This window comes from Aspergillus brasiliensis (genome assembly GCF_001889945.1).
Source record: "Aspergillus brasiliensis CBS 101740 unplaced genomic scaffold ASPBRscaffold_4, whole genome shotgun sequence".
In the NCBI taxonomy this organism is placed as follows: Eukaryota; Fungi; Ascomycota; class Eurotiomycetes; order Eurotiales; family Aspergillaceae; genus Aspergillus; species Aspergillus brasiliensis.
This window is the reverse complement of record NW_027137445.1, coordinates 2,273,098-2,292,066: the sequence shown is the minus strand read 5'-3', so window position 1 is coordinate 2,292,066 and position 18,969 is coordinate 2,273,098. Positions and strand designations below refer to the sequence as shown.

At 51.2% G+C, this 18,969-nt stretch overlaps 10 protein-coding genes across 10 annotated transcripts; 6 read left to right on the top strand and 4 right to left on the bottom strand.

Annotated features, from left to right (window-relative positions):
• Positions 1 to 133: 133 nt before the first annotated feature.
• On the bottom strand, positions 134 to 3,116 carry ASPBRDRAFT_41615 (glycoside hydrolase family 92 protein). The gene is made up of 7 exons (XM_067624609.1): positions 2,834 to 3,116; positions 2,133 to 2,776; positions 1,760 to 2,082; positions 1,572 to 1,711; positions 1,077 to 1,525; positions 922 to 1,022; positions 134 to 860 (listed from the first exon to the last, which is right to left on the bottom strand). The coding sequence occupies exons 1-7, from the start codon at positions 2,964 to 2,966 to the stop codon at positions 263 to 265; spliced, it is 2,388 nt and encodes a 795-aa protein (XP_067481116.1). The 5' UTR covers positions 2,967 to 3,116; the 3' UTR covers positions 134 to 262.
• Positions 3,117 to 3,763: 647 nt separating this feature from the next.
• ASPBRDRAFT_520445 (PaaI family thioesterase) lies at positions 3,764 to 5,333 on the top strand. Its single transcript, XM_067626836.1, has 3 exons — positions 3,764 to 4,155; positions 4,209 to 4,993; positions 5,048 to 5,333. Exons 1-3 carry the CDS (start codon positions 3,993 to 3,995, stop codon positions 5,078 to 5,080), a joined length of 981 nt encoding a protein of 326 aa, XP_067481115.1. The 5' UTR covers positions 3,764 to 3,992; the 3' UTR covers positions 5,081 to 5,333.
• A 253-nt stretch (positions 5,334 to 5,586) lies between these two features.
• On the top strand, positions 5,587 to 6,849 carry ASPBRDRAFT_121836 (MBL fold metallo-hydrolase; the record flags this gene model as incomplete). The annotated part of the gene is made up of 5 exons (XM_067617466.1): positions 5,587 to 5,766; positions 5,812 to 5,850; positions 5,910 to 6,040; positions 6,102 to 6,375; positions 6,433 to 6,849. The coding sequence occupies 5 exons, from the start codon at positions 5,587 to 5,589 to the stop codon at positions 6,847 to 6,849; spliced, it is 1,041 nt and encodes a 346-aa protein (XP_067481114.1).
• Positions 6,850 to 7,237: 388 nt separating this feature from the next.
• Positions 7,238 to 8,440, top strand: ASPBRDRAFT_520327 (uncharacterized protein). Its single transcript, XM_067626832.1, has one exon. It carries the CDS (start codon positions 7,626 to 7,628, stop codon positions 7,974 to 7,976), a length of 351 nt encoding a protein of 116 aa, XP_067481113.1. The 5' UTR covers positions 7,238 to 7,625; the 3' UTR covers positions 7,977 to 8,440.
• A 463-nt stretch (positions 8,441 to 8,903) lies between these two features.
• ASPBRDRAFT_122703 (H(+)-transporting V1 sector ATPase subunit C) lies at positions 8,904 to 10,313 on the top strand (the record flags this gene model as incomplete). Its single annotated transcript, XM_067617538.1, has 5 exons — positions 8,904 to 9,204; positions 9,264 to 9,358; positions 9,412 to 9,503; positions 9,570 to 10,062; positions 10,128 to 10,313. The coding sequence occupies 5 exons, from the start codon at positions 8,904 to 8,906 to the stop codon at positions 10,311 to 10,313; spliced, it is 1,167 nt and encodes a 388-aa protein (XP_067481112.1).
• A 226-nt stretch (positions 10,314 to 10,539) lies between these two features.
• ASPBRDRAFT_53951 (adenylyl-sulfate kinase) lies at positions 10,540 to 11,240 on the bottom strand (the record flags this gene model as incomplete). Its single annotated transcript, XM_067627149.1, has 2 exons — positions 10,540 to 11,167; positions 11,233 to 11,240. The coding sequence occupies 2 exons, from the start codon at positions 11,238 to 11,240 to the stop codon at positions 10,540 to 10,542; spliced, it is 636 nt and encodes a 211-aa protein (XP_067481111.1).
• A 366-nt stretch (positions 11,241 to 11,606) lies between these two features.
• ASPBRDRAFT_520213 (putative succinyl-CoA synthetase subunit alpha) lies at positions 11,607 to 14,359 on the bottom strand. Its single transcript, XM_067626829.1, has 10 exons — positions 13,945 to 14,359; positions 13,891 to 13,898; positions 13,728 to 13,841; positions 13,535 to 13,678; positions 13,097 to 13,479; positions 12,834 to 13,044; positions 12,182 to 12,786; positions 12,101 to 12,132; positions 11,755 to 12,047; positions 11,607 to 11,701 (listed from the first exon to the last, which is right to left on the bottom strand). The coding sequence occupies exons 1-10, from the start codon at positions 14,111 to 14,113 to the stop codon at positions 11,618 to 11,620; spliced, it is 2,043 nt and encodes a 680-aa protein (XP_067481110.1). The 5' UTR covers positions 14,114 to 14,359; the 3' UTR covers positions 11,607 to 11,617.
• Positions 14,360 to 15,650: 1,291 nt separating this feature from the next.
• Positions 15,651 to 16,579, top strand: ASPBRDRAFT_53949 (uncharacterized protein; the record flags this gene model as incomplete). The annotated part of the gene is made up of 2 exons (XM_067627148.1): positions 15,651 to 15,684; positions 15,981 to 16,579. The coding sequence occupies 2 exons, from the start codon at positions 15,651 to 15,653 to the stop codon at positions 16,577 to 16,579; spliced, it is 633 nt and encodes a 210-aa protein (XP_067481109.1).
• A 761-nt stretch (positions 16,580 to 17,340) lies between these two features.
• Positions 17,341 to 17,977, bottom strand: ASPBRDRAFT_41606 (SUMO family protein SMT3). Its single transcript, XM_067624607.1, has 3 exons — positions 17,952 to 17,977; positions 17,637 to 17,876; positions 17,341 to 17,474 (listed from the first exon to the last, which is right to left on the bottom strand). The coding sequence occupies exons 2-3, from the start codon at positions 17,844 to 17,846 to the stop codon at positions 17,418 to 17,420; spliced, it is 267 nt and encodes an 88-aa protein (XP_067481108.1). The 5' UTR covers positions 17,847 to 17,876; positions 17,952 to 17,977; the 3' UTR covers positions 17,341 to 17,417.
• Positions 17,978 to 18,202: 225 nt separating this feature from the next.
• ASPBRDRAFT_41604 (uncharacterized protein) lies at positions 18,203 to 18,848 on the top strand. The gene is made up of 4 exons (XM_067624606.1): positions 18,203 to 18,372; positions 18,423 to 18,473; positions 18,523 to 18,535; positions 18,587 to 18,848. The coding sequence occupies exons 1-4, from the start codon at positions 18,370 to 18,372 to the stop codon at positions 18,757 to 18,759; spliced, it is 240 nt and encodes a 79-aa protein (XP_067481107.1). The 5' UTR covers positions 18,203 to 18,369; the 3' UTR covers positions 18,760 to 18,848.
• The last annotated feature ends 121 nt before the right edge of the window (positions 18,849 to 18,969 follow it).

Below are 18,969 nucleotides of genomic sequence, written 5' to 3'. Positions count from 1 at the left end.
TGTGCAACACGTACTTGTGTCTTTCTCCTTAAGATGAAAATGTGAGAACAATACACACAAGTTTCCTATCTTACCTACTAGGTATCGCAGATTACGGACTTGCGTGACATACCTCAGGTAAGATTGATTGGTAGGAAAAATCAGAAAGCGAAGTACGATGCACGACCCCAGTATCTACCAACGCCGTCTTAATCCCTGTAAAAAGTTTAATTTTTCTCAGTGATACACACAAGAGTCTTATCATACACAATGCCTCCACTCCTCAAACGTTCACCGAATACAACCTACTCGTCGACAACGAAGGCGGCAAATCCTCCGCCCTAGTGCCCCAATCACTTTCATTGCGGCCCAACACAAGCACAAGCTCCTGACCCTGCGTGAAGAATTCATGCCCTACGTAACTCTTCGTATACGGCTGGCCATTCAGCGTCGCAGACTGGATATAGATATTCTGGTATGCCGCGTCGAAGTTGACCGTTTTCACGGTGGCCGTCTTCCCCGTCAGCGGGGAAGTGATCTGGACGGATTCGAAGAACGGCGCCGTGATAAGATAGACGTTTTGGCCGGGGTTCGGGAACAGGCCCATCATGGTCATGGCGACGAAGGAGCCCATGGCTCCGGAGTCGTCGTTGCCGGGGAGGCCCGTGGGCGTGGGGTTGAAGTACCGAGGGATGTAGTAGTGGGCGCGGGCGGTGGATTTGCCGGGTCGGTTGGCGTAGTGGTATTGGAAGACGGTGAGGAAGGCCGGCTCGTTGCCGATGTAGGTGATGCCTTGGTCGTGGAGGTAGTCGAGGCGGCGGATGAATTGGGTTGGGCCGCCTAGGAGGGTTACGAGGGTGGCCATGTCGTGGGGGACGAAGCTGGTGGGTGGTTAGTTGATTATTGAGTTGGATGGTGGAGGTGAGCTGGGAGGAGGCATACAATTGGTATTCCCAGATGCTGGACTCAAAGGTCTCTGCTCCGTTGTTTTGTAATGAGCAGGATCGTCCGCTTGTGTCGATGTTAGAGCATGTTAAGGGGTCCTAGGAGTATATCGTTTAGCTCGGGTGGGATTGGAGAAATAGGAAGGAGTATACCTGAGATCCCCATGTCCCGTTTAGATACTTGGGCTGGAAGAAGCCTTGGAATCCCGTGTCAGTGCCGTTGAGATACGAGGTTTGGTCTGCTCGGAAGAGGTTCTGCCAGTACTGCGATGTTCCCTCGTACTTCTCGGCATCGTCGGTCTTGTTCATGGCTCGCGCCATTTGGGCAATAGTGAAGTCATTGTAAGAGTATTCCAATGTGCGGGAGATGCTGCGAGTCAGGGTACCAAAGCCGATGTAATCGAAGTCTTCCACGGGGATGTAGTTCAATGCCTTGCAGCTCATCAGTCCACCGCGTCCCTCATTTGACCAGTCGAACGGTTCCTCCTCGGCGTCCTTTACTACAGCCGCATAGCCTGCATCCCAGTCGATACCGTCTGAGATGCCTTTGGTGTATGCGTCCGCCAGAACGACGTCGGCATTCGAGCCACCCTGTGTATAACCTGCGAGATTTAGTCCCTGCACTTCCAAGATAGGCGCAACACATACCTTTGCAAAGCGACATACGGCAATCTGGAAGCCATCCCAGGTGTCGCTGTGTATCAATCAATGAGCGAATAATGCGAGTTAGTGAAGCCGGATCGAAGATTGTTAAGAACGGCATCTGGGACCGGAACGAGTCCCACAGGCTGCAGAGGTCAGTGAACTGAACGATTTATCCCGGAGTCATTGCATACCAGTAGAATGAGTCAAAGTAGGGCTCTGAGCTGTCCCACAACGGGTTCTCTCCTGTATAGTCTTGCGGGTTGACCATAGTCCGGTAGATCCCGCTGTAAAAGTTGGTAAGCAGACTCGAGTTGATCCCATTCCGCGACACACGGATCGGAGCCATCTTCTCAGTCCACATGTTCACAGCTGCAGTTTGGGTCTTGTTGAAGTCAAAGTCGGGAATTTCAGCTTCTGCATTCTGACATGCTTGGTCGCTGCTGATGAAGCTCAATCCCACTCGAGCATGGATCACGTTGTCCGCGGAAGAATTGAACCGGATAAAGGCACCACCCTGAAGTTGGTCAATAGGAAAACATGCTAAGCGAAGCGTATGTTACGAACCGGAAGCGGATATCCATTGATGCTGCGTGATATGGTAAGATTTTTGACGTCTACGCTGGCTCGGGCATCAACAAAGATGCCATTATCCCGAATATCACCGGCACTGTGATAGTCGGCGCAGAAGTATGGCACATAGGAGCCGCTCCCAAAGCTGGGAAGAAAGCGTGCATGGCCGGTCATGCGTCCTGTTGTGGGATCTACGGAAATCGTGCCATTGTCCTGGCGCGTATCCGACAGGTCGGACAAATCCAAAAGGATCAAGGGGCTCGACGGCTTGTCGGCGGGAAATTGAAAGCGAAAGAGAGAAGTATGATGGGCAGCCGTCATGTCCACCTGGATACCAGAGCTCATGTTCAGCCCAAAGTACCCAGGACTGGACTTGACCGATGCGGAGTCGTAGGAAGTCTTCCGCGCCTTCTTGGGATAAGCGCAGCCATCGATGTCGTCGTTTTTGCAGGTCACATAAGGAAAAAGAGGGAAGACACCCAAAGAGGGTTGCCCACCAGTCCCCGAATCGTGCATACTAGAGAATCCAGTAATATTACTGCCATCGTAGGCAAAGCCTCCCTGATTATTTTCCGAGTCCGTATCGGCCACAGCCTTGGCCATGCCGTATGGGATCGTTGCGCCCGCAAAGACATTGCCTGGAACGCGACAGTGAGAATCCCGAGCCAACTGTACGTTATAGTTTCATAGCATACCTCCATTAGCGCTTCCGATGAGGGGGTTGATGTATTGCAGAACATCATAGTCGTCGACCGACCCGGAAGCGTTGGCGCAACCTGCAATGCAGGGGAGGGCTACGAACACTGCCAAATGCCTCCAATTAATCATTTCGAAGATAGATAATTGAGCAAGGGAATGATAGAAACAAGTGACAGTCGCGGTATATGTTTACAAGAGAGTCAGACTGGCATGCTGGCATGACCATCAAGGGAGAGAGGAATGAGACCATGTCCCCGCGAGGAGAGGGGCATCGTCGACATCCTCCTCAAGCATGAAGAGCGATCCCATGCCCCTGATATAAATTATTGACCAGGGTTATAGCTGCAATGTAACCTTTGTGGCTCCGTATGACCAGTCTGAAGCACGATGATCGTGCAGGCAAGCGTCTTTAGCGTCCCTCCCTGGCATGATGCGAAAAGGGTCATCTGTGCAACAGCGGCCTGAGTCCCGCGGGAAGCTGGAACCGTTGTTTTCTTTTTCTACTTGCAGAGTTGCCAAGCATGATTCTGAACCAGTGTAGATACGTGTAGATAGACTGGACTGATGAGACAGCATGGTGGAGCAAACTGATCGACGAGACGAACTGGAGCAGCAGCAGCAGAAGCAGATAAGATGCGGAGGCGGAGTAATTGATCGGGAAGGATTGCCAGATTCTACCGACTGAAAGGACACCATTTAAACCCAACTTACCCCTATATTATAAGGGGAACCCGGAAAGTGATTTCAGTTTCTCTCCCCCATCAGGAGTACTCCGAACTATCCTGACTCTTTTCGATGAATATGAGGAAGATGCAAAGTCAATTGCAGGCCCCTTGCGAGAGCAGCCGAGGTTCCAACGCAGTGCCGCCCCGCCCGACGCCAATCAACGGAGCCTCGACCGAAATTCACGATGCGGAACCATGGACTTCCTCCTGGGAGAACAGGGCGACGAGGATTTGAATATTTCCCGCTGGAACTGGTTTTGAATGGCGCCGCAAAAGCAAAGCAACTTCGAGGCTCTGCTGATCTGATCGAGGGGCTCCATTGCGCTGTGCCAGCCCACGTCCGTTCGACTCTCCTTTTTCCCTCTTTTCTCTTACCCTTTAAAAACCTCCCGAGCCATCTCCAGTGCCTTGAGAGTCCACAATCGTCACCATGCCGCCGGTCCCAACCATGCCAGGCTCCACTACCATGGCCAGAGCTGTTGCTCATGCTTTTCCTCTGTCGCGTTTGCCTCCGAACCGAATTTCTTCACTGTGCCGAGGCATCTCCGTATCTCAGCCTCTTTCACACAGAGTTTATTCGACTGCACCTGCAGGCATGTATTCACCCCTTCCTTGCACAACAGCTCATGCTCTAAATAGAAATCAGACTGTATAAAAGCATCCAGATCTAAGTCAAAGGCCCGAACTAATCACAATCAAATCACAGAGGCAGTCTCCATCCCCTTACAAACACCTCCGACGCGCTCCCGCTTTCGCCGCTTCGTTGGATTCACCACCCTAGCAGTCATCGCCTTCACTGCTGGCTTAACTTATCAAACCTCCAAATCTGTGTCGCGCATGATGACGCTCAGTCTAGCCACCGACGAGGAGACTCTCTCCGCTTTCAAGCCTCACGATGAGTTCTCCAAGGAGGTCAACGAATATCTCTGCAACCACCCTGTAGCCGTGTCGCTGCGCAGCGACCCTGCTTTCACAGAGTCCCGCCCACACTTGAAGATACCGGAGAAGCTGCGCGCACGCACTCTCACAGGTGGCACACTGGCTGGACCGGACAAGATCGTGGCTCCGCCCCTGGTGTTCTGTGAAGAGGGCGGAAAGAGCTTGGTCTCGCTTTTCTACCTCGGACCAAACCTCTGCGGTCACCCGGGCATTGTGCACGGTGGATTGCTGGCCACATTGTTGGATGAGGCTATGGGGCGGTGCTGTTTCCCTGCTCTGCCGAACAAAGTGGGTGTGACCGCCAACTTGAACCTGGATTATCGCAAACCCGCCATGGCCGGCAACTATGCCGTTTTGCGGGCGGAGACGGTGAAGGTAGAGGGTCGGAAGGCCTGGGTGGAAGGCCGCATTGAGACTCTGCCTAAGGACGGAGAGGAACCGGTTGTGCTTGTGGAGGCCAAGGCCTTGTTTATTGAGCCCAAGCAGGCTGCGGTAAGTTCAAATGATCATAGCATGATGCAACGAGGAGACTAATCAGACATGCAGGCAATGTCGACTCTCTACAACATGACCAAATAATTGGCACCCATCTGATTTCGATTTAATCCTATACATATTGGAAATTTCTTAGAGTCATTGCGACTCGAACATTCAACAGGCGTATAGATGGTTGGATAGCTACATTTGGATTGTACATATAGATAACTTTTGTTTTAGTATACTATACCTATTTTAGATTCTGAACTTTGAGTACAAACCCAAAGCACGGGCAGAGAAATGGTTTAGGCTTCTTGGTCACAGTAGCTGCCGCAGTGGCCTTATAGGTGTCGCGTCACAGCTCCGGTTATGAAGACACTGTCAATTGCTATTATGACTATCGCACAGGTGTCGGCCTGACTAATGTATACTTTGTTATCAGGCTGTCAGAGGAGAGAAGGTCCATGTTTACATCTGATAGAGTTTCACGATCTGGAGGTTGCATTTGACGTCACACTCACGCCAGCTCGTGAATATCCCCAAAACATCAGCAACAGCTACTTTCTATCAGCATCCAGCACTATTCATTGACTACGCAATTATCCAAGATGGCTCAGAGCATCACTATTGACCCCTACAACCTCCAGCACCCGACAAGACACCCTCTGACCTCCGGCGACCCGCCATCGAAGCTCCCTCCCGCCAAAGAAAGCAGGGTCCATCCCTCTAAACCAGGCGGGGAGAATGCATCGATATATTTCGTTGGCACCGCCACGACAATCATGCGCGTGACTTCTCTCTAATTTGCAATTCCAAGTCCCGAACTAACCAAGCGATACAGACAATGGCATGGGATCCGTATTATGACTGATGTATGTACTCATATGTCCCTTGCCAAGGGGTCTGGACAGATGGACACTGACTAGATCAGCCCAATTTCCTCCACGCAGGAGACCATGTCCACCTCGGCCCTGGGGTATCCTCGGCTCGAAGGACGAATCCGGCTGTAGACCTGGAAGAGCTACCGCGGATTGACTTGGTGCTTCTTTCTCATTATCACGGGTAGACATATTCTTGTTGGACATAAAGTGGAAAGGAACCAGGCTAATGAGTGAAACCACAGCGATCACTTCGATCAGAAAGTCGAAGCCTCCCTGCGTCGTGACCTTCCCATCATTACAACACCTCATGCCAAATCTATCCTAACGTCTAAAGGAGAGGACTCGTTCACGAGAGTATCCAGCGTGGAGGTCTATGAGCAGCTTACAGTCGATATCAAACACGACCAGAATGACGCACCGCGACAGCAACGGCCCAAGCTCCGAATCACCGGTATGCCAGGGAAACATATCCCGGTTGGAAAGCCGTTAGAGAAGTTGAATGAGCTAGTTGGCGCAGTATGTTTCCTCCTCCACATATAGTCTGGCCAGACACTGATGAGTACGCCAAAATAGATCCCTCCTACGAACGGATGGATGCTCGAACTAGGCTACGGCGACGGCGACAGTTTCACCTCCGGATACAGAATCTACATCTCAGGGGACACGCTCATGTTCGATGATCTCAAAGAGATTCCCCGTCGGTATGCAGGACAACCAATCGACCTGATGCTGGTTCATCTAGGTGGCACGACAGTACCCTCACCGGCCATGTTGCCATTAGCCATGATGGTAACCATGGACGCGAGACAGGGAGTGGAACTGATCAAACTAATTCGACCAGAAGTTACCATCCCCATTCATTATGATGATTATGACGTATTTGCAAGTTCGTTGGATGATTTTCGGGCGCAAGTGCAGGCTGCTGGGTTGGATGGGGAGGTGGTGTATCTGGACCGGGGAGAGGAGTATCAGTTTCGCGTCGTAGGATAAGAAGAATGGATGATGGATGGATGGATGGATGGATGGCAAGAGGCGAATTGAGTAGGAGTTACACACTTCAATCCATCCATGGCTGACCACGGCATCGCACTCCGCCAATCAGCACTTCTCCATCCCAGCGGACTCGTACATCCCGCCCAACCAACGATGTTCACTTTCGCCATGGTGAGATATCTTAACCGCAATTGATTGTCACATACTTCCATTCAATAAGATCATCGATTTGTTCATTGATCTGTCAACGTAGTTACCCCAGGTACAGATATTTTAAGAAGCCCGTCACACGACATCTGCAGTGAAAGAGAGAAGAAAAAAAAAGGTACCCTTATGATGTCAGACTGAACCGGTACTTACCTACATACTGTTCATCATCTGCTACTCGATTTGCCTGCACGGCTCATTCCATCTGATACTGAGTGAATAAACAGCCAACCACTCACACCAGTGAATACAAAAGAAGGACGTCCTTTTAGCTCATAAGATCCTCCTCATCCTGACCCATTCCCATATAAGTACCTCATCGACCCCTTTCTACCCTCTGCAGATCCTTCTCAATATCTTAGACGTCATAGTGACTCCAATCGTCTACCTTCCCCAAAACGGCTTCGATATCTCCATCCAATCCAGTGGCACTAGCTTTGTATAAAAGAAACAAAGGGCAGGATACACCGCTGATCTTCGCTTCTTCACAAACGACCTAAAAATTCAGATCTATCACGATTATCATTCTCCAACAAAGCAGGAAATTGGTATAGAAAGAAGCAAAAATGTCTCACAACCATCAACACTATTACCCCGTCGCCTCAGCAGACAAAGTCCCTACCATCCACACTGTGCATCCCATGAAACGCTCGACATCCTACTCACCTACCCAAGAGAGCGACGACGACCAGCACAAGCAACACATCAAGAAAGACAGCGCAAGCAGCACAGTCGCCTGTGGCAACGATCACAAAGTGAAAGCTGCGCTGACGGAGCTTCTCAATGACGACGGCGTGCGATCTAACGCGCGCGGAAGCAGATCGGTCCAGAACTTGCTCATGGATACGGAGAAGGCGTTGAGGAAGCAGCGCAGGGAGTCGCTTTCGGGACGGGCTTCGATTTCGGTGGCGAAGTGAAGAATTCAGCTTCCAGATGGGGATTTACTTTTTTTATCATTGGTGATGGCATGATGAGTGAAATGGGGCTTTTTGCTTTGATTGTCGAATGGGATGAATGATGGCTGCTTTGCGCTGTGTGCAGGTGTATGTGCAAGGTCGAGTTCCTCGTGCTGGTCTGGTCGGTACAAGAGGTGCGCGCTGTGTCGATGCTGTGTCGATGAGGGGATCAGCTGGTTCTGCTGATGATTCTGCTATGTGAGCCAGCTGTTCATGGAGCTGCTTGGTTCATGATGTTTTATGCAGGGTGGTAGGGCTGAAGGTTAGAGGCACAGCTGATGCGCCGTTGCAGGAGCTAGAGGCGACATGTTCATTGGTGGCAGCACAGTATGCACTACAGCTTGGAAAATGCAGTCGCAAATGGTTATATGCCATAACTTGATAAATCTAATTCCGTGTTTATGCACAATTCGACTCGTTGGTTTCATGTCCTGTTACTTGTAGAAAGTAGTATAAGAAGCGGCGCGGCCTATACACCTACTAACTTATAGTAGTAGGTGGCCTCTTCAATGCCTAACACATCGACAACCGTAGTATGATCCCAAGCTATCAAGTCAAACATAAAGTACTGCAGTAAAGGAAATAACGTAGCATCCCATCCATCGTAAACAGACAACACTCCCAAATCATCATGTAGCCACTAAGCAATCCAATGAAGCCAACCACCACCGCCGCCGCCGACCGCCTCCGAGTGCCGACCGACCGCAATCGATCATCCTCCGCACCAACAGCTCCAGCTCCAGTTCGACTCCAACCGACCTCCTCCCCCTTCACCTCTCTCCAGAGCGCTTCTCTTCTTCTTCCCGCCAGACCACCTCATGCGTGGCACTCCCCCTTACACCAACTGACTAATTTATATACCCCTACCCCCCCCCGCGGCGCGCCACCATGTCCAAATCCACCAAGTACCTCCTCGTCTCCTTCCCCACGTCCATCACCCCCTCCCACCACCGCGACGACGCCCTCGACGCCATCTCCGCCACCGTCTCGTCCGAAAATGGCTCCGTTGCACCGTTTCCCATCCCGGAATTCAAGATCGGTACTCTCGATGCCCTGGTGCAGCAGGCCGACGAGCTGGCTAAGCTCGAGGCTGGCTGCCAGGGGGTGGTGGCCAAGGTTGGCGATGCGCTGAAGAATATTCTGGAGGGGGATGAAGCGCAGATTGATAAGATGAAGACGGTTAATGATAGTATGTTGCTATGACTGGGTATGGATAGCTGCGGTCGGTTGGTTAACGGGCTTGTTTAGAACCGGTGGATCAGTACCTTCGCACGTTTTCGTGGAATAAGGTCAAGTATAGGGCTGATAAGCCGTTGGGGGAACTGATTGATTTGCTGCAGAAGGTGGGTTTCATCTATTATTTTGTGTAGGGTGGTTATGCTGACTGTATGAATAGGAAGCAGCGAGTATCGACAATGATATCCGCTCGAAATATACCCAGTATAATCAGGTGAAGAATACGTTGGCGACGTTGCAGCGGAAGCAGACGTGAGTTGTCTTCATTACCTTACGGTTCATGTCAGGAAAGGACGGACGGTGTCTGACAGGCTACAGGGGCAACCTGTCCACCAAATCCCTCTCGTCGGTCGTTGACCCTCGCACCCTCGTCCGCGACTCCGAATACATCGAGACGCACCTCGTCGCGGTGCCCGCCCAGCAAGTCAAGGAGTTCCTGAAGATCTACGAGACCGTGGCGCCGATGGTGGTGCCACGGTCGGCGACGCTGGTGGCCTCGGACGACGATTTCACACTGTATGCCGTGACGACGTTCAAGAAGCACAGCCTGGAGTTTGTGCACAAGTGCCGTGAGAACAAGTGGATCCCGCGCGACTTCAAGTACATTGAGGGTGGTAAGGAGGAGGAGCGAAAGGAGTTTGAGCGGGTGGGCGGTGATGAGCGCAAGCTCTGGGGAGAGACGCTCCGGCTGGGACGGACAGCGTGGAGTGAGGCCGTGATGGTCTGGATCCATGTGTATGTGCTGCGGGTGTTTGTGGAGACGGTGCTGCGGTATGGACTGCCGCTGGACTTTGTGTGCACGTTGATCCGGGTGAGTCGTCCCTCTCTAAGATTGTTGGTTGTGTCGGTTGGATGTGCTGTTGCTAACTAGAATAGACCCCCGGAACGAAGCAGGCCGACAAAGCAAAGCGCAACCTGGACGACAAGTACTCGTACCTGGCAGGCAATGCGTTCGGACGCGACAAGAAGGGCCGAGTGAAGCGCGACGACCCGGGCGAGATGCACGGCGAGGGCGGGCCGGAGTATACGGCATATGTGTATTATGAATTCGAGTTCAACTGAGCGGCCGAATTGGTAGTTTGCATCTTGATCCTTCCGTTGCTTGTGTCTCTTTCTCTTCCTGTTAATATGTCTAGCGTACGTACATAGAGTACTCCATCCTGAATCCAAGTCTAGGAATCTAAACAGTACACCGTAGTAGTAAGCATGCAAGCACAATTCATATATACAACCAACAAATCTAAATCTATCTATCTATACCCCGGCCCCTCACCATCGAAGATAAGATCTACTCCTTCTTAGGAGGCAAATACCCCTGCTCATCCAAATAGCGAATGATCTGCCCAACAGCCTCCTGGACCGGCACCTCATGATTCTTGATGTGAACCTCAGGCTTCAACGGCGCCTCATAGGGGGCACTAATTCCCGTAAACTCCTTAATCACACCCTCCCTAGCCTTCTTATACAATCCCTTGGGATCTCTCTGCTCCGCCACCTCAACCGGCACATCAACATACACCTCGACGAACGGCAACCCGGTCTCCTCTCCGGGGGTGGGAACCTCGTGCAACTGTCTCGCGGTATCGCGATCCTTGCGGTAAGGGGAAATGAACGAGGTGATGGCAATAGCGGAACTATCAGCGAACAACTTGGCCACTTCGGCAATGCGGCGGATGTTCTCGTTGCGGTCGGCTTCGCTGAATCCGAGATCCTTGTTGAGTCCGAACCGGATGTTGTCGCCGTCCAGGCGGTAGGCGTGCACGCCCCGGTCGCGGAGGAGTTGGTGCTCGAGTTCGACGGCCAGGGTGGACTTGCCCGAGGCGGAGAGGCCCGTTAGCCAGATGGTGAGGCCGCGCTGGGAGCGCAGGTTGCTGCGCTCGGTGCGTGTGAGGGCGCTGGCGTGGTAGGTGATGTTGCTGTTTCTTTTGTTAGTACCGGGTGAGTTGGGGATGGTTTGGTGGACGGGGATGGGGGGACGTACGTGGCCATTTTGAGAGAGTGTGTAGAGTGATTGTTCAGGATGAAGAGGATAGGATGATTGAAAGAGAGAAAAGAAGAAGAGTTAAAAATGACTGGAATGAGGATTGGATTGGAAAAGGGTGAAACAGCGGGGCTGCGCCGATCGCGGGGTCGTTTTCATTTGACGGAGTTTGAACTTACGTACGCCTGCGTTCCTTGGATGGTTTGCTTGTCCGGCGTGGATTTATTGGCTCGGAGGGTTGATGGCGAATTGGCGACGTTACGTACCTCAATTCAATGCCATGTGTCTAGAACGTTAATTCAGTTTGATTGTTTGATTGGTATTGATATTGATTTATCTATCAGGTACTACTCCGTATTCTAGTGATTTCAACCGTTAAGTCAGTCTACTGTTTGGCCAACTCAATCACTCGCTTGGCTGCCGCTTCAAAACTGTCAAATGCCTCCAGTGGCAACCCACTCTCTGCGATCTATCCGGAACATTAGCTTTATGATGATTCAGAAGTTAAAGAAGGAAAAATACCATTTGCTGCCCTCGCTCCTCGTTCGTCCCGCGCAGTCGCACCACCACGGGCACCGTCATCTCCATCTCCTGAAACGCCAGGATGATCCCTTCCGCGATCATGTCGCATCGTGTCAACCCCCCAAAGATGTTCACGAAGATCGCTTTCACGCGTCGGTCCGACGTGATGATCCGAAATGATGACTTGACTGTCTCCGTCGTGGCTTTGCCGCCCGTGTCCAGGAAGTTCGCGCAGTGTCCGCCATGGATCGTCAGCGCGTCCACCGTGTTCATTGCCAGTCCCGCGCCGTTCACTACGAGGTCAGTGGGATGGTAGCATAATAGAAGTGGGGGTTTGTCTACTTACCTAGGGTTCCGATGCTTCCCTCTCCTTCCAGTCTGAGCCCGGTCAGCGTAGGCTACACAGGGTATAAGCTGGGTAACTCACTTGACGTAGACAATGCCGTCTTTCTCGGCCTCAACTTCCTCAGGCACCTCTTCGGCTGGGTTTCGCAATTGCTGTACGTCTTCCTGACGCCCGGAGCTCCGAAAGGCAGCGTCATCGAACCCAAAGCGGGCATCGCGCACTTCGAACGCACTTGTGGCGTTGGCGCGTACCTCCAGGAGGTACGCCTCCTTTTCCTTGAAAACCCGCCATAATCCCTGCAACAGCTGCGCCAGGTTGTCGTATGCCGTTACGGGAAGCTGCAGGTGGGAGGCAACCGTTTCGACCAGGGGGTTCGTGCTGCTGAAATCCGTGCCCTCGTATGCAAATGGGAACCGGCCCGTCTGTGCTGGTTCGAATCCAGCGGAGGTGGAGGCAAGAATACAGGGCGACAACGCTGTCCTATCAACGGTGAGAGACAAGAAGAAGTCCGACTCGGAGGGTGCAGCCTCCTTGACAGGGATTGATTCTTGTCGGAGCATATGGAGAGCCTGGAACGACTTGATGTAAAGGCTTCTGGTTTGCTGGGACTGAGAAACTCCGTGGCGGTTTGGTCTGATGCGCCTCACTGTATGTAGGCCTCGCCGCTGATTCCCGCCATTGATAGACTACTCCACGTCAGTAAGCCATCGTGTTTAGCAAGTCACAAACCTACAGTAGTGCCCTGTACATGCCCTCGTGTTCCCAGAAGGGACTTCATTCCCTCCCCAAACTTCTCGGGGTGGTTGACCATCACCACGCCCGCCCGTTCGAGTGCTTCATACTTGGCCTTGGCACCAGGCTCCCCAATTGCTGTCCAAGCACCTGCGTGGCCCATGACCCGCCCAGGAGGAGCATGCAAGCCTCCAACAAGGGCCATTATCGGTCTGTCAGTTGTCAGCACCACTTCACATTGGAACGGAGGGCTAATCCACATACTTAGGGTTAGCAGTTCTCCGATTGTAGTCCCTGATCCACTCCGCTGCATCGATCTCTGCCGTGCCACCAATCTCACCAACCAGGATGATCCCCTCGGTATCAGGGTCTTCTTCAAAGATCTTCAAAGCATCAACAAAATTGGTTCCCGCTAGGACATCCCCTCCCATACTAATACAGAGACTTTGTCCCAGGCCCGCCCGTGTTGTAGACGCAACAGTCTCATAGCTCAGGGTTCCTGACTTTGCAACAATACCAATATTGCCAGGTGCGAAGCAGGGCAGAGGCTGGAATCCGATCCGGCATTTGCCAATTGCGGAGATGATCCCCGGGCAGTTGGCTCCGACCAATCTCGTCTTTGACTGGGTCTTCAGCATGGAGTGGATCTGATCAAGATAAGTTTATGGCTCTCTAGACAATGCTCTCAAACGAATCTCTTACTCGAAGAATATCATGGATAGGGACGTGTTCCGCAACCGCTACTACAAGCGGGATTTCTGCTTCTATCGCCTCTTCAATTGCCTTTGCGGTCTGGTTACCAGGCACATAGATCGCAGATGCGTCCGGTTTCGCTCTCTCTTGGGCCTATGGTCATAAGTATGTCTCCAGATCAGAATCGATTGATCGAACATACCGCTCTCACAGACGGAAACACCGGAAGGCCGAGATGCTCTCCCTCGACGCCCGGCTTAACGCCGCCGACAATTTTTGTGCCCCATTCCAAAGACTCCTTGACATTGGCAGTGGCCTGGGATGTTAATGAAGGCCTGTTACAGTTACAGTAGAAGCCAGCTTACCTGTCTGCCTAAACACTGTCAGCGCAGATCGTAGTTAGTAGGAGATATACTCACCTGTAAATCCCTGGAACAAGACCCTCGTATGAGCTCCTATCTTCAAGTTCGGTAGCGTGTCCGCATAATTGCAGGTCCTGGATGAGGTCGAGAACCCCTGTAATTGCCTCACTGATGCACGCACGAGAGGCCTTCGCACCTGAGCGGGTAACGAGGCTAGGCGGGACATTGTAGGTTCCGTGCTGTAGATACCCGGCGGGGATCAATAGCCGGCGATTCCAGTAGTAGGTCTGTGAGACCGATTGCAAGAATGATGGGTACTAATGATAATAAAGAGAGACCAAACTCGTGAGTACCGCTCACAGTCACTTTGCAAAGTAGAGCAATTTCAACAGCCAAGTACTTGCAGGCCTGGGAGAAAGTTGAGGGGGCGGAGGACTAAAACCTCGGGAAATGATGCCTTATAAGACGGCTACTCCGCCGGTCTCGGACAACACGCCGACTGTTTCCGAGGTACTAAACAAGAGAGGTGGGCTCTCGGGACGGTCAATAACAGCTATGATTGGTCATCTCGGAAAAGTGTTGCCGGGTACTTGGAGACTCGGAAAGGCAAATGCCACATGCACGGCCGACAATGTTTAGGTGACAATGGTTTGGCAGAGATGTTCCAAGAGATTGAGAAATTTGAAGGAAATGAAAACTTTATCTGATATTATAAGGGCATGTATTGGCTGCAACTTCGTGTTTCTTTTGTATTGTACCCATTTCGAACTCGTTCTCATTCAGCTTGTGGGCATGTAGGTAGTGGCGTGCAGCAATGCTCGATACATCACTGCTATGGGATGATATTGTACCAATTCCTGGCACTCCGCAAGATGCATAATACTTTCATGATGTTATCAATACCACGCATATTTAATTCTGCGGTAGTATGCCTCTGTCCGCGTTCGTAATCATAGTGCACTAGCAGCAATGCTTCCTGTCAGCAATGTTCTAGTTCCTTTGGACAGCGCAACTTGGAGATACTTCACATGAAAGAAAACCCTGTCCCTCTTCACCTACTGAAAAGGAAATCTTTTCGAATTGCACCGCATAGGTTGGTAGATGATGTCAAATGGTCTATTTTTATGAATTCTAGGCTCTGGGAGCAAGGATGGGAGATCACCCCACACTCCCAACTGCTTAGTCAATATCTCAAAACACAACGCTAACCAACTAACTAACTAGTAACTAATGTCCCAAAAAGCGAACAATAGACGAGAACATACTTTGAACTAACATGTCCAGATATTGAGAGATGCATGTCCTGAGATTAGATCACACGCCCCAGGAATCCTTGCTGGTAGTGTTACAGCCTTGAACTGGAGTAACTATGTAGATCAATGACCCAACTCCCCCATCACACTGTACACACAGCAAGAAACCAGCCAGTCAGGCATCCATTCAGTCGATGATAGTCCCTTCCCCAACGCAGATCAGCCACCACGCAATGGTGGAAATGTGAACCGTTTCCCAAGCTGCAATTGTCGCCAGAAAGACGAAAGCGCTGGACCAACTCGACCTCTGGCCAGGCCATCGCAGGACCCAATCACGAGGGCCGCCTTCCCCGAAAGGCGGGGTCGCACCGCCGGGACTGACGCCATTCATGATTTCACCTTTTCGCTTTGCTTGAAAGCGGTCGGACCACTCTGCATGGACATTGTCTGCTACGAACCACCCCAGATCTTCAACAATAATAATAGAATTTCATCAATTAGTTAGTCGATATGGCGACCACTCATGCCAGTTCAAATCCCAAGGGTTCGTTTCTTCATCCTCCTTTATAAACCCTGCCTTCTCCCTCCCCAATCGTATTGCCGTCGCAATAACTGAACCCCTCCTCCTGCCTCGCAATCAACTCTTACCTCCCCTAATTTATCCTTTCTTCCTCCCCCCGATCCCCATTGTTACTACTTCTTCACCCCACAATACCCCATGGTACTTCCATAACATAATCAGCCACGATCTCCTCCCATTACAACCAACACCAGAACTAACACCACCCCCAATGTCCGTTCCAGCCACACCACCAGCAACAACACCGCCAACAGCGTCAGCATCAGCAACCTCCGAACTCCAATCCTCTCTTCGCGAACTCTCCCTCGCCAATAAAAGCCCCATAAAAGATATCTCCCGGCCAATCCCCCCTACCTCTGTCCCAAAACATCATCACACCGCGAAGAAGAAGAAAGAGCCTGCCCCCGTCGCCGACTCCTGGGAAGATGAAGTAGACTCTGCCTCCGCTTCGGACCCGGAAGGAGGAGCAGCTGATATCTCATCCACCTCCCCTGCTACCTCCTCCCGTTTCGCCAGCCCCGCGTTGTCGCCTTCCATCCGTTACACTGAAGGACCCTTAGATCCCCCGCCCACGCCTATCTCGCCGCAGACGTCTGCGTCGCAGCCGCCGTGGCCTACGTATGGAGGACGATCGGAGGCGCGGTCGCCGGCGAGGAGGCCGGAGAAGCAGACGGCTGTGGCGGGGAGGATGATTGCGGGGGCGTTGGGACTTCGGGCGCCCAAGCGCACGGAGGAACAGCGGGCGTATGACCGCGCGGTGAAGGAGCAGGAGATTAAGCGGCGGAATAAGGAGAGGGAGGAGGCGGCGAAGGCCAAGGAAGACGAGGAGAAGGCTAAGGCGGCGGTTTGGGACATGTGAATATGTTATACTATATTAACGGGAGTACCTACTCCATACTGTTGGGTGTGGGGTTGGTGGGGGTACATATTCTTTGCTTCTACTTTCAAACTTTGAAAGTCATGTGGTTTGCTAGGTGCTGGGTTTCTCATCGTCACTTTTCATTAATTGTCTGTTTTCGGGGCGGGCTAGTTGTCTGGATTCTTGTGTCATATTCCTATCCTACATACACTCAGACTCACTGGGTCCAAAATATACGGGACTGTAATATAGTCTTTTCAATGAATATTCCTCAGCATACAAATCCGGACGGATGGAGATAAGAGGGGGGTAAGAGAGAGAGAGAGAGAGCCTAATCCAGTTATGCAAAAGTTGCAACCCAGCATAGCTTGAACATAATACTGTGATCGAGAATCTATCCAAACTATAGAGCTCTCTCTGCGCACAACAGATGTAAGATACTTGTTCCTTTTCCTTCCCACCTTCCATAGATCTTTGCAAAGCAGTGAAGATAAGTAACCATTCTTCTTCACATTTGTGAAACGCAAATAACCCTCTGATTCATCATACTGAAAGAAAATCCCGACTCCCTACCCAGATACACATCTCATGATGATCGAAGGCTCCTCCAAATCCGGGCCCGGTTCCGAACCCATCAACCAAGTAGTAAACACCGTTTTGCGCCTGTATCTGTTTTTCGTGTAACGGAAGAAAAACAGATTGAAGGGTGGTCGGGAGAAAAAATAAGGTAGGAAGAAGGTAAGTAAAGTGAAAAAAAGACAACAGGGCTGGATATGTAGTGATTTTTGAAAAGAGACATAAATAATCATGATTCATCGAGAGAAAGAGATTATGCTATCTAGCCACCGATTTGTTCCTGGTGCACTTCGAGGGTGTCCCCATCGGCCATCTCGAGCTACATTATTTCGGTATATGTTAGCGCGGATTCTTTGCGGTTGCGGTTCCATTACTTCTTCCAGGGGAAGAGAAAGAGGAAGGGGCTCGTTCGTGCGGGGAAGAAGGGTAAACCGCGGTGCGTGCACATATCAGAGGGAGGGTTGTTTTCCAGGAAACATACAGTATCGGGCGTATCCTCCGGTCTCACGCGAGTACCATCGAAAAGAAATCGGACCGTAGAAGGCTGCTTTCCTTGCCTTTCGCAAAAGGCGTCCATCAACTTCTTCAGCTGAGTTGTGCGCTTGATCTTGAAGAACACTTCATTGTTGTTGTCGGTGACCTTGATGTTGAGGTGCTCGACGGGCGCGGGGGTCTCTCCGGAGTCGGCCATTGTTGTGTAGAAGGAATGAAGACGATGAGGCTTGGAACTGTCAGCTTTGGTGGCACTTCCCGTCGCAAGTTCGTCAGACTGCTGCGTCTTGTTTGAGTGGCTCACCTGTTTGCCGCTTTGGAGAAATCGGGACTATACGCTAGAACACCGACGGAGAGACGGATGAGGAGGAGAAGCTGGTGGACGTGAGAAACGACTGGGCAGCCGGGGAGGAAGAAGGAAAGGATGGGTGTTAATCTGAGCTGGAGGCGATGAAGGCAACCCCCACCAGTTATAAATATCGGAGAATCTATTTTGCGGCGCAGGTCCAAGTTCCCGCTGCTTTGCTGCAGTGAATGAGATCAAATGTGTTACTACTGATACTTGAGATTTCTCTTCATAATCTTCAATTCAGCGTTGGATTATATATTCTTTTCATCTTTCTGATTGAGTTACCCATTCAGTTCTAACATCCGAGCCATTTATTCGTGAAGAATACTTTGGTCTTATCGCCAGCTCTCTGGCTGGTATAGTATATTGCGTCATGGTATGGGTGTACCACTGAGTCCCGTTTGAGTTGAGAGTAACAGATAGCAGGGCGGACTTAAGGAAGACATAGCATATGACCCGCCTTGCCATCCTCGAGCTGTAGGTCACAAATCGAACACTCCTGTGGTGCATAACTGACAATTGCCAGTGTGCCATACAAGGTGACTACCACCATAAACATACAGATGCAGGAACGTCACTGATCCTTGCAGCATGCCTCACAAAGAACTCATACCAGGAAGAGAAATGCCAATCCCAGATCAATGCCCTTTATGAATGCTGCAATGCCTTCTACAAGGCGCGAGGAGAGGACGCAACCACTCCTAGCTGTCCCAAACCCAACTTGCTGCGTCTGAAGATGAAGCAACGGGGCATGGAGCCTTAGCTTGCCGTGGAAAGGAATTTCGTGTCCTGATTCAAGAGAGATCTACGGATCGTGTACATACTACCAATCATACATTCGTCGACCATAGAGTAAAGACCAATCCATCAAGGCCCTTAGATCGTGTCGGGTCGTTGCCGAAAATAATGAAAGTCTTAGTAGTCAGTCCATCTCAGGAAAGACTGAGACTGGCATGTAACAATTCCCTTGCAG

Coding starts and splice junctions, on each gene's coding strand:
- ASPBRDRAFT_41615 (XM_067624609.1), bottom strand. CDS start 2,966: ATGATTAATTGGAGGCATTTGGCAGTGTTCGTAGCCCTCCCCTGCATT. Junction 2,777..2,833: donor CATCGGAAGCGCTAATGGAG/GTATGCTATGAA, acceptor GTCGCGTTCCAG/GCAATGTCTTTGCGGGCGCA. Junction 1,712..1,759: donor TACTTTGACTCATTCTACTG/GTATGCAATGAC, acceptor TGACCTCTGCAG/CCTGTGGGACTCGTTCCGGT.
- ASPBRDRAFT_520445 (XM_067626836.1), top strand. CDS start 3,993: ATGCCGCCGGTCCCAACCATGCCAGGCTCCACTACCATGGCCAGAGCT. Junction 4,156..4,208: donor TTATTCGACTGCACCTGCAG/GCATGTATTCAC, acceptor AATAGAAATCAG/ACTGTATAAAAGCATCCAGA. Junction 4,994..5,047: donor TTGAGCCCAAGCAGGCTGCG/GTAAGTTCAAAT, acceptor TCAGACATGCAG/GCAATGTCGACTCTCTACAA.
- ASPBRDRAFT_520327 (XM_067626832.1), top strand. CDS start 7,626: ATGTCTCACAACCATCAACACTATTACCCCGTCGCCTCAGCAGACAAA.
- ASPBRDRAFT_520213 (XM_067626829.1), bottom strand. CDS start 14,113: ATGTCCCGCCTAGCCTCGTTACCCGCTCAGGTGCGAAGGCCTCTCGTG. Junction 12,133..12,181: donor GACGGCATTGTCTACGTCAA/GTGAGTTACCCA, acceptor GACCGGGCTCAG/ACTGGAAGGAGAGGGAAGCA. Junction 12,048..12,100: donor GGGAAGCATCGGAACCCTAG/GTAAGTAGACAA, acceptor CTGACCTCGTAG/TGAACGGCGCGGGACTGGCA.
- ASPBRDRAFT_41606 (XM_067624607.1), bottom strand. CDS start 17,846: ATGGCCGACTCCGGAGAGACCCCCGCGCCCGTCGAGCACCTCAACATC. Junction 17,475..17,636: donor CGGAGGATACGCCCGATACT/GTATGTTTCCTG, acceptor GAAATAATGTAG/CTCGAGATGGCCGATGGGGA.